Source organism: Salvia hispanica, chromosome 2 (genome assembly GCF_029641045.1).
Source record: "Salvia hispanica isolate PSC_SH4W2 chromosome 2, Shi_PSC_v1, whole genome shotgun sequence".
In the NCBI taxonomy this organism is placed as follows: Eukaryota; Viridiplantae; Streptophyta; class Magnoliopsida; order Lamiales; family Lamiaceae; genus Salvia; species Salvia hispanica.
Window position 1 is genome coordinate 54,023,646 of NC_142693.1, and position 11,764 is coordinate 54,035,409.

At 35.9% G+C, this 11,764-nt stretch overlaps 1 protein-coding gene and 1 pseudogene across 4 annotated transcripts; one reads left to right on the forward strand and one right to left on the reverse strand.

The window, feature by feature from the left end:
- Positions 1-309: 309 nt before the first annotated feature.
- On the forward strand, positions 310-8,052 carry LOC125200608 (transcription factor EMB1444-like). Of its 3 annotated transcripts, XM_048098284.2 has the most exons (11): positions 310-556; positions 1,594-1,746; positions 2,020-2,104; positions 2,546-2,587; positions 4,119-4,178; positions 4,772-4,876; positions 4,993-6,105; positions 6,190-6,291; positions 7,089-7,229; positions 7,385-7,510; positions 7,673-8,052. In XM_048098284.2, exons 1-11 carry the CDS (start codon positions 462-464, stop codon positions 7,745-7,747), a joined length of 2,097 nt encoding a protein of 698 aa, XP_047954241.1. In that variant the 5' UTR covers positions 310-461; the 3' UTR covers positions 7,748-8,052. The 3 variants fall into 3 exon arrangements, with proteins under 3 accessions (XP_047954241.1, XP_047954242.1, XP_047954243.1); XM_048098285.2 differs by lacking the exon at positions 7,089-7,229; XM_048098286.2 differs by lacking the exon at positions 310-556 and having other exon boundaries at positions 1,607-1,746; positions 2,503-2,587.
- A 1,348-nt stretch (positions 8,053-9,400) lies between these two features.
- Positions 9,401-11,414, reverse strand: LOC125202439 (1-aminocyclopropane-1-carboxylate oxidase homolog 11-like; annotated as a pseudogene). The gene is made up of 3 exons (XR_016135229.1): positions 10,817-11,414; positions 10,427-10,747; positions 9,401-9,821 (listed from the first exon to the last, which is right to left on the reverse strand). The product of XR_016135229.1 is annotated as a 1-aminocyclopropane-1-carboxylate oxidase homolog 11-like (transcript).
- Between the last annotated feature and the right edge of the window lie 350 nt (positions 11,415-11,764).

Below are 11,764 nucleotides of genomic sequence, written 5' to 3' on the forward strand. Positions count from 1 at the left end.
TGCAGATGGAGTGCTCTCTGTCGTGTATGATATGAGATAGTTAGATTGTAGCTGGTGTAGTATCGTTAATTGTTAGATAATTCAGCTGTTGAGTGAGATATTATATGAGTATGGAGATGGAAAGTTATTGGGATGGAGGGTATAAGATAGGGATTTCGTGATTCTGTGTTTGGTGGTTTTAGTTGAAAAAGGTTTTGTTGTTTGATTGGTGAGGTTTGGGTTATGGTTGTGGGGGAGAGGATGGGCAAAGATGATATATTGCTGCTGCCAACGGTGGGACCTCCTATAAAGAGACGATTGAGAAGGAAACAAGCTGGAAGAGGCTCCTACAGAGGAAGCTAAGATTTGGAGCTACACATCAAAAAGGGGGTGGATATAGGGAGTTTCTTGGGTTTCTTTCCTGATTTAGAGTTGGGGTTGGGGGATACTGGTAGGAATTTTATTGGCAGGGAGACGGAAACATGGCAAGCCGATTGCAAGAAGCACTCAGGAGCTTGTGTTTCAACACTGGTTGGGAATATGTGGTTTTCTGGAAGCTCAAGCATCGATCAAGGATGTGAGTCTCTTAGTTCTCTCTCAGACGTGAATGAATATGTTTCGTGATATACTCATCCTGAAATTCTAGTTTGTGACAATCTACTTCTCTCTGCTATTTGGTTTATGAATTCTTTTGTGCTTTTTCTTCATAACAAGAATATATCGAGTTATTTGTTCAAAAAAGACTGGAATTTACCTAACGCTATGGATCTAGATGTCTAATACTGACCGTTGGTTGCTTCTGATAGTCTTCAAACAGCTTTATGTGCCTTTTTCAAGATTCAGTTTGTAATAAATTGCTTGATTATTTTGGACAAGTGCATGACTACAAATTATGTTTCAAAATGGATAAATGATTATTCAAATTCTGTACTACATATATGTACAGCCCGGTAACATTTGTATGTACTGACTTCTGACTGCAAACACACCCATCCATCTTTGTTATGATACAACGGGTGGAGTGCGTTTATGTTTTTTTAATCCCTTCTGGAAAAAGTGAGTTGCTATGTAACGTGAGATTACAATGCATTGTAAGATTGGAAATTTTTTAAAAAGATAACAGAGAATATATGAAGGTTGTGCTTTCAAACCAATGCTATGAATTCCAGAATAACTCATGAAATAAAGTATTTGTTTCCCTTGAAAAAGTTTAGAGTTGAGAGAATATATAGCTAGTAAGAAGAATAGTCATGGATGGTCAATTGGAGTTATTTGAAAAACAATGATCTGTCTTCAGAAACATATGTAAGGCTAACCTAATTAGAAAATAAGAAAAATATTTACAGCTCAATTTGGGTACGCTGCTCTCAAAATTTAACGAAAAAGATGTTCCTTATTCAGTACATTTTCTAGAGTTAACATCACTCGTAAATCTCAAATCAAATGCTGCATTTGTGATTTTAATTTTTACTAATCAGATAACATCAACATAATGAGTACATACGAGAACTTTTTTAGCAACAAATATTTGCAGGGGAATTCTCATTCTATTATTTTGATTATTTTTAAATGCATATTAATTTGACTGTCTCATTGCGCACCAATGTATTGCAGGATGTTTACTTGGGCGGATGCGTATTATGAAGGCAACCAATATCCTGACAAGAAATCAACAGCAGGTACCCTGAATGAAGGTTCTTATTCACATGATCCTTTGGGATTAGCTGTTGCAAAGATGTCATATCAAGTATATTCTCTTGGAGAAGGGTATGAGGCTTACGGTCACTGGTTCTTATCTCTCCTTTTCATGTTCAAATTTACTTCTCTAGATAGAGTTTAAGTTAAACACATGAACTGTGGCTTGTGGGTTACCATTTAGCATTATTGGTCTCCGCACTTCTACAGGTAAATGCAGAAGTCATTGTTTCATCTATATCTGTGTACAAATACATATGTGTGTCACTGTGTCTAGAGAACAAGTATATGTTCACTTTTACCCTATTCATTATGTATTTAATTCTGTATCTTTTGGCCAAGTAGGGTGGTTGGGCATGTGGCAGTTTCTGGGAAGCATTCATGGATATTTTCGGATCAGCATGTTGTTGACGCATCATTCTCATCTGAGGTATAAATTTTAATGTAAACTTGCCGTCTATAGAATTAAAACGTGAACCTTTTATTTGCATGCTCTACCCTACAAGTCACCCTCAATTATGAGAATGAAATGTTTTGAGATAGTAACTTGGTTCATATTTCATGGGAGATATCTTTGTTTTTAGTTATCTATCTGGCTCTTTGTTTCTTTTATACTTCAAGAATAATGCTATTTTCGTTAATTGGGTGGACTGGATTTTTCTGTTGGATGTTATTTGTCATTGTGAATTAACATGAACAAGGAAAACTCTGGCTAAATTTTTTATTGAGGGGGAATAACTCTGGTTAGATCTAATGTTGAACTGAAAATATGCCATCAAAACTTAGATGAAGATCAAGTAATGCTATTCCTTGCTGCAACATGTTCAGTTTTGTTGTCATTCTTCCTGATGGGACTTCCTTTTATATCCAGTATTATGGTGCTTGGCAAACACAGTTTTCAGCTGGCATCAAGGTGATTTCATCTCCCATTTGTTTTAATTTTAGAGGTGCTTCTTATTGTGTTCTTTCACTGTAATGTAGTGGAAGTAGACTGCCGTATATTGTAAGAACCATTAATGCATAAGCTATATATTTTAATGATATCTCTCACTGTATCCCTGGACCGACCTTCTGACCTCTGGTTAGTGCAAAGATTCTGCTGCAGAGTGGCTGACGGTAGAACCCCCAATACTGAAGTGTTTAGTAGATAATTATCTTATTACCGAGCTTGCCAACCTTAGTAGTGAATGTTTTAGGTTTATGAATCTTAGTAAGGTGTCTATTTTATATAAATATGTCTTGGACTCTCTAGGAAGACTAGGAGCCATAAGTTTGAATTGAATTCATGCATTGTTAAACATAGGCATGCACATTTCTGTTGGTACACTTGATGACTGCTTCCAGATCAAACCTTTTACCATGGATTGTCTTAACATATGTGCTTTCAATTCTTAGGGGATGTTTACTTTTCATGATTGATAAGATATATGATTAGATATCTTTATCCTCAGTGGGACAATTTAAAAAGAAAATTTAGGTCAAATGATAAGGGTAATATGGGCCTTGGGATATCCCAACATTCAAATTTATCAAAGTAAACTAGGGATTAGCTTATACTTATTTTATGTTTCTGGAAGCTTGAAATTGGTTCATGAATCCTAAAACAAAATGAGTTTAAGGTTACTAATTTCAGGATTTTAGTTTTGTAGAGAGTGCAAGAGAGTATACTAATGGATTATGTTTAGGAGTTAAATGAGGAAAAGACACTCACATATTAATTATTATGGTTCTATCATATAATATCTCAATGTTCTAAAATTTTATTATATTAAATACAGTATCAAATATCACGAATTCTTATTTGTCAAGACAAATTACTTTATAGGTTCAGTGCAATTGCCTCACAGTTTCATTGCAAAAGTTCTCACAGTTCTCCAAAAGTAACAAGTTTTATTTAAACCACATAATAAGGTTGGGTTATCATGAAAACTACATTTTTCGTGAGGACGTGAGATGACTGCAAAGTAATAAACATATAAAGTCATAGAATTTGTAGTGAAAATAGCTGCATTAAAAAATAGACCTTTCGTTCTTCATGAGATTCAGATCAACACCCATTCATTCAGCATGGTGATGGATCCACCACAGATCACCATGATTGAAAGGCCTAACATAGTTCTCCGTCCTCATAATATTTAAGGGTTCTCATTTGAACCCTTCCCCCGTACCATTTATATAAGATTGGTTCAAATCGAAATCTCTTATTTGTGAGAAACCTTGCATTGTATTTTAAGTAATTCATGAACCTATAAGTGATTCTCTCTGAACCTATAAGTTACTGAACTGAACTCAACACTCTGCGAATACAGTTACCTATTCGTTCATGTAAATTCTCAGAGTCTAGTCTTTAATGCTGGCAAAAGAGATTTTAAAATTGTATTTTTGCTGGATGCGCTTTGCATTTTGTCTACAAAAATCTGTAACATGAGATGTCTTGCGTACAGACCATTGCAGTTGTGCCTGTTATTCCACTTGGAGTTGTACAACTAGGCTCCCTTCATAAGGTATCTTAACTGTACCTCAAGTTCTCATCTTCATCTTGTTCATTCTGTTATTTATGCAAGGTACAAGGGGAGTGTTATGCAAAATGCATGCCCTCATTTTCTGATATTTCTTGCTTTGTATGTGACGCATATCTCAGACAAGCTGAAGAACTTGCAATTCTTAGGTTATTGGTAACTTTACTTCTTTTGTGATTGTTGATGAAAAAGTATTTTAATGCTATGCTATATGTAATAATTTGGCATTTCCTATACTTGTTCTTGATTGTTGGAAAATTTAGCACAACTATTTCTCCTTACCATCTTATCTTGAACATTAGCTATTCCTGTGGAAAACTGTTCATTTTTTCTTATTATAATCACACACTAAATTAATTTCCAACCAATTGTTGTCTGAGTGCCTATGACCTACTTTGAAATAGTTCTAATTGACAGGCAAGAAGACTAGACCCCATTAGTTTAATTTAGCTCTGAAGTATTATGAGGTTTCATTGTGGCTTGCCTTTGATGAAATGAAAAATGCCAGCAAGTGGTCAAGGTGTATGAAGAAAACTCTTAAATCTGTTCTTATGCGTAGTATTCTTTGACTGTATCAGATTGCTGAGGATTTGAAGCTGGTTGACCATATCAGAAATGTTTTCTGTAACAAGCAAGATTCCTTAGCTGGTGGTATCCCAACCTCATTTGAGAATACTTCTCGGGTGGGTGGTGAATCTGTCGTTCCATCTCTCATATGCCCCTCCCAACACACAAATGCAGATTTATGCTACATTACTAATTTTATCTTAATAACTTATGCCATTGCATGCCTTTTCAGTTAGATACATGCATAAGAGCTTCACATCCAGCTTTTCAGCATTGCGTGGCTAAAGTAAAAGGGTCCGAGGATGAGGTGGATTTTTGGTCTCAGTTGATTTCACCGCTTGGGGAGTATGTTAATAATGATCATATTTTGCCTCCAAAGGGGGGGTTTTTAAATAAAAATCTGAAAATGAAGATGCATGAAAGTGCAGAATGCTCGAACCCTGAGAATGATATTCTACTACCCTCAAGTTGTGAAAATATCCTTACAAGGCAACAACAAGGAGAGATGGAATTTGTTAATGATTCAAAACATGTTGGAGAATCGAATGGTGTTGGGAATTCAGGGAAGATAGCAGAAGTTATTTGTGCGGCACCCATCAATAATGTCAGGATTGAAAAGTCTAGCTTATGTAATGAAACCCTACGTACTGAAGGTTCTCAAATGTTCGCATCCAATATTCCTACATACAATATCAAGTCCCCAGCTTTTCCAGAACTTCCGAGCCTTCAAATGCGTCTAGATTCAAACCCAGAAGTACCGATCAGGCCTAATTGTGTTGAGATGCAGACTTCACCTTTCAGTTTCTGTGCTGGCTATGAACTGTTTGAGGCATTGGGACCACCTTTCCAGAAACAAAATGATTGTGTCTGGGAGGCAGAAAATATTGGTTCAGAGATGGCCGTTGAGATTTCTAAGGGCATGAGCAGTTGCAGTCTGCTGATGGAGAACTCTGATATGCACCTTCTAGATGCAGTGGTGGCTAAGGCGAGTCACAAGGGAGATGACACAGAAAGTGAGATGTCATGCCGCGATACTGGGGAATCTCTATTGACTGCTGACAGAACACCTTGCAATAGTGTAGGCACTCTGAGTTCGGCAGGTTTTTCATTTGACCGAGACACGTCATGTAGCTTCAACTCAGTGACCTACGGTTCTGAGTCTATGAAAGGTATCTCACCAACCAGTTCTAGAGGCAGTGAATATATGGAAAGCTCTCAAGTACCATTAAAGACATCTAAAAAGAGAGCTAGACCTGGTGAAAGCTGTAGGCCGAGGCCCAGGGATAGACAGTTGATCCAAGATCGGATAAAAGAATTGCGAGAGCTTATTCCAAATGGATCGAAGGTGATATCAGCACCATAATTTTCTTGCTTATGATAGTTCTCCATTTTCTTATTTGTTATTTGCTGAAACTTCTGAATTACACAGTGCAGTATTGACTCACTTCTTGAGCGAACAATTAAGCACATGATCTTTATGCAAAGTGTTACCAAGCATTCAGAAAAGCTACATAAATGCTCTGCGTCAAAGGTAAACAAATGATATTATTTAACGAGAGCGCATTTGTTCCTATTCGTGCAATTTTATATCTTTCTGTGTTTTCTTTCACTTTGGCAATTTCGTCCATTAGGGGTTCGCTTTTCCCTTTAGGTGTTGGTTTTTGTAGTGGGGTGAGGTTGCAGTAATATGCGAGAGAGATTAGCTTTCAGGTGGAAACTAACTTCTAAATCCATACAAGAAGTAAATAAGTAAACAAATAATACGTGGATATTCTGTTAACTTCTAACGAAACTAAAACTAGCAAATTGTGTTGAGGTTCAACTGAAAACATCCTATGCCTTCTAGATAATCATCAATTGGCAAGAAAGAAAGAAAACTTAAAGAGTATAAAGATGGCAACTAAGAGTTGTTCTTTTTAGTAGTTTGCATTATATTCTTACCACATGCTTTCTAGATGGCTGATAGACTTCACATGTAAATGCACACAGATGAATTGTGTGTCTTATGAGACATGTCATGCTTTATAATACTAATAAATTTAATCTCATACTGCACTTGCTTTTCATGTTGAGTAGTAGAAGTTGGTGAACATGACAAACTGATTTATGAACTTCAACAAATTTTTCATTCCATGAAGGTTAACTGCTTCTTTGAAGGGGAAACCTAAAAGAATTTCTTCTTGTTTGTACGGTGTTCCTTAATCTCTGCATTTTGCTATTGGATCTTTGCTCATGACATTAAAATCAGAATACAACTGGATTATACTATCATTTACTATTACTGTTTTAAAATTGGCTTTAACTGGAAAAGAAATGTTGGTTTTTCAGTTTCTTGACAAGGACACTGGTATGAGGAAATTTTCACGTAGTGAGCAGGGTTCGAGCTGGGCTGTAGAAGTGGGAAACGACCAAAAAGTATGCCCAATCATAGTAGAAAATATAAATATGAATGGGCAAATGTTGGTTGAGGTAATAGAAACCTTGAGAAATCTGTTGTTTTTATGTCCAAAATAAGTCTTTGAACTCAATTGAGTTGGCAGAGCATGAGCTGACTCTGTTTCAAGATACAAAATGGAATCTTCTTTATCTTCTAATATCCAAGCTATCCTGCTTGCTTGATATAGATGCTTTGCAAAGAATGCGACCAGTTTCTTGAGATAGCAGAAACAATCAGAAGCTTGGGTCTAAGTATCTTGAAAGGCGTATCAGAAGCCTATGGAAATAAGGCTTGGATGTGCTTCGTGGTTGAGGTACACAGGCATTCAATAATTTAAGAATAGTTGTCATCAAGTTTTAGTCTAGGATCAAAACCCAGATCACTTGCAGCTTTCATCATGGAATAAGAGACATGGTTTAGATTTGGCTAAGCCTTTGGTACAACATATCTAATATGTTTGCTTTCCTTGGAGCAGAATAACAGAAGCATGCACCGGATGGATGTTTTATGGTCATTGATGCAGCTGTTGCAACCTAAAATTTCGAGTTAATCTGCAAGTTCATTACAAACAACTAACGTTTCCGATCTCCACTGCTCTGATGGAGCCAGAGTTATTTTTGGAGGCTTCTTCTAGTTCCAAGCCATTGTAACATTATTTGTGTGTTGACAAGTTTCCTTTCTCTATGTGCCAATGTGTGTATATTTTCTTATGTAATTTTGAGTGCTGGTGTGATTTTTTTTCTTTTTTTAGGGTACCTAGTTCTTGTTTTTTTGACCTGCTCTTTATGTTGCAGCAATATGACGTTATTGAATGTTTGATATGTATATGCTTAAGTGATACGTTTCATTTTTGCATGACGTTTCATTTTTGCATGTCTTTTGAAAAAATGATACTAATAAATAGTTAAAGTAGAGAGAAAGCAAAGTAAAAGGAAATTATGTAAAGGAGAGTCTCTTCTATATTAATATATTTTTAAAAATTTTATATTGTTTTAATAAACTCTAATTTAATTATCAATGTTTTTTTTTTCTTTTTACTTCTGTCAACTCATTCGAGATTTTATGTCAAAATAAGAAAAAATACAATGTAAAACTATTTAAATGCATTTCTAAAAACTAAACGTATTTCGTAGAAAAATATCAAACATTTTATTTTTAAAGTTGTGGTTCATTCCTTACATAAGGTCAAGGATTATAATGTAAAATGAAGCTGCAACTAAAATAGGAAAATTCCTCAAATTTTGAAATAATGAAAAATGGTAAAAATAACCCCAACTTTGTAGTTTATACTATACCTTTGTTAATTCCCTAAAAGAATAAATGAAATTAAGTTTTAGTTATTTTTACTTATGAATTGTGATGGAGAAATAGATTTAGAAAACAAATATAATCATGTTAACATTTAACTTTACGTATGAAATTTTATCATAAATAAAAATTAGAAATATTCAAAAATAAGAATTCTTCACTGTTATTATACTCCCTCCGTCCCAAGGTATTAGACCAACTTTCTCTTTTGAGATGTCTCAACATATTAGACTCATTTCCTTTTTTAGCAAAAAACATCTATCTTATTTTATTCTCCACCTACTTTTTTATCTCTTCTCTCTCCTACTTTTTACCTCTCTCATACTTTACTCTCTCCACTTTAACTATTTAAATATCAATTCCTTAAATCATGTGCCCAAAAGAAGTGAGTCTAATACTCCGGGACGGAGGGAGTAGAACTGAAATTTTATTTATTAATCAAACAATATAGTATAAAAAATATAAACAAAAAATATTAACCACTCTTTGTAGAAAACAATTGAGAATGATATCACAAATTAATCATGTGGAGTATTATTCTTTTAAGGGAATTTGGCCTTAAAAAAACAATAAAATTTGGAGAAATTCTGGTAGTATTTCCTATTAACTAAAGTAATTTTAAAAATCACAAAATTTAATATTAGTGTAAAATTTCCACGATGAGTTATTCAATAAGTCCGATAGATCTACGTCGTTATATTAGTATATTAATATAAATATCTTTATTTTTTCTTTCTTACTTTATTATCTCTTCCTCTTTTTTACTTTATTTTCTCGTACATCTAGATTTTGTAAATGCTAGTGACGTAAATCTGTTAATCATGAAATCCCATATTTAATTTAATTCGAATTAATTCAACAAATCAGGTGATGACAAGTGACAACGACTGATTTTATTAGTTTTACATGCGAATGATGTAAAAACATATAACCACAAACGAAACAAAACATAAGCTAAAGCAAAGCAAGAACATCATCATATCTCAGTGGCAAATACATAACAGAAAATGGAGAATAAAACACTCTGAGAATTGGAGAAGAAATAGTTGGAAAAGCCAAACTCATTTTATCTTGTAATGCGACAATGCCGATGCGACTTCCTGAAATTTAGTCATGTAAAATTTGCAGTATTCTCCGAACATGAACTCTTTGTACACAGCCGGATTCTCGTCAGAAAGAATCTCTTTGATCGGAGCAAATGGCTTTGCTGCCGCCTTCATGCTCGGAGTAAAGAAGCTTGCCACCGAAATCCTTGGCCCCACGGATTGTGCAAGCACTCTGTGCTCCACGCTTATGAACTTGTCATTGCTAATAATCTATTTCACGAAAATTAAAATTATAAATCAGATTAGACATTTTTATTCTTGATCACAAAGATGGAGTAGGGATGTTAATCGGGTTGACACACTCGGGTTTAGGGCATTTGAGTTATTTTCTTCTTCGAGTTACTGTAAATTATCAGCCCTAACCATAAAACCTTAGGGTTTTGGCTTAACTCGTCTGGCCAATCAGGCTAAAATTTTTATAATTATTTGTAATACTCTCTCTGTCCCATAGGAAGAGATTAATTGGGGGCGACGCAATTTTAATGCATAATTGGTAAAGTAAGAATAAAAAAAAGAAAAAATATTTTGAAATAAAATAGTCGATTGTGGGGCTCATAAATGATAAAGTAAAAGAGAATGAGAAAAAAAGTTTCTAAAAATGGATATGAGACTATTTCTATAGAACGGAGAAAGAAGAAAATTCTACCTATTTCTATGGGACGGAGGAAGTATATATTTTTATCGATAATTTTATATCTATAATAAGTAAGTATCCATACAAATATGGGATGTCATGAATCATGATAAACAGATTTATGCAAATTAAGGGAGAGTATTTTTTTTTGGACTGAGGGAATACTACACCTACTACATACCTGCATGAGATCACCGATATTGGCAACGAGGGCCCACGAACCGGAGGGACGTCGACCCATTGATCGCGGTGAAGCATCTGGAGGCCGCCAAGGGAATCCTGCATCAGTAAGGTCAAAAAAGTAAAGTCGGAATGCTTGGATGATCCCAGAGTTTTGTCTGGCTCCGGACATTTAGGATAATACAGACACGCCAACGACTGGCTCTTCATGCACTCGATTCCCGATAGGTAGTCGTGGCACAGTCCCAACGCCTCCGAAAGTAGCTCCGCGATCACCTCCCTTAACTCAATCATGTATTTCACATATTCCTGCACTTGTTCCCTGTAATTAATTACAGATTTATTAGAAATACGCCGCTCACCCTTTAAAAGGCCTTATTTACAGTTTTACCTGCATGCTGAGGGTAATTCCTCAGGGTCAAGCTTGTCGTCCTGGAAGACGCACGTGAGGAAATCCCTCCAGCACGCGACGGCATTCGCTCTGGTGGGCAGATTGCTGCTGAACCTCACCCTCCTCTTGGCATCGTCCGCGTCCGCGTAGAACGGTGCCTTGTCAGCGTTGGGCAGCTCGTGGAAGCGCTTCACCGCGGCCAGCATGGCGTCCATCGTCTCCAGAGGGATCGAGTGGTTCACTATGCGGAAGAACCCCCACTCTTGAGCCACATTCCGGATTTCCGCCACCACCTTGCGCCGCCCTTCCGCGCCGCTCTGCAGCTCCCCGAAGTCGATTGTGGGCAGCTCCAGCGATGACGAGGAGGCATGAGTATTGCTCTCCAAGCTCTTTTGCGGGTGCACGAAGAGATCGGGAATATTCGTTATACCGGTATCCACCAGACCCTTGACGCCGGCTTTTGTTTCGTCAAATTGCTTCACTTGCTTAGCCCAATCGTAATCGCCATTGCTGCAACTGGAAGCCACCATCTTAATTGATTTCACTCTCTTACAATGTTTTAGTGAAATCGCGCAAATATGAGGGCTATATATAACAATAATTAGGAGGTCATTTGAAAATAATGAACTTCTATCAACACAAAAACATTGCTCACGATTTAAATGTGACAAGATTCCCTACAAATTTCAGAATTGATACGAATCCACTGAAAGTTTATAGTATCATCCTTTTGTTTTTGTTTATACAATAAAATTAGTACTCCCTTTAATTTTCTCTTTCATGCATTCTTAATTCATTTGATGCCTTTTCATTTTACTATTTTTGATAGTAGACTCACATTTCACTAATTTATTCAATTAACATTATATTATAAAATTAATTCTTCATCCGTCTCACTCAATATGTTCATCTTTCCTTTATAGATTGTCTCACTCAAGATGTCCAATT

Excerpts from the sequence above, each read along its gene's own strand:
- LOC125200608 (XM_048098284.2), top strand. The coding sequence starts at position 462 with ATGGCAAGCCGATTGCAAGAAGCACTCAGGAGCTTGTGTTTCAACACT. Across the intron at positions 557-1,593 it reads CTCAAGCATCGATCAAGGAT|GATGTTTACTTGGGCGGATG; the intron begins GTGAGTCTCTTA and ends AATGTATTGCAG. Across the intron at positions 7,230-7,384 it reads ATGGGCAAATGTTGGTTGAG|ATGCTTTGCAAAGAATGCGA; the intron begins GTAATAGAAACC and ends TGCTTGATATAG.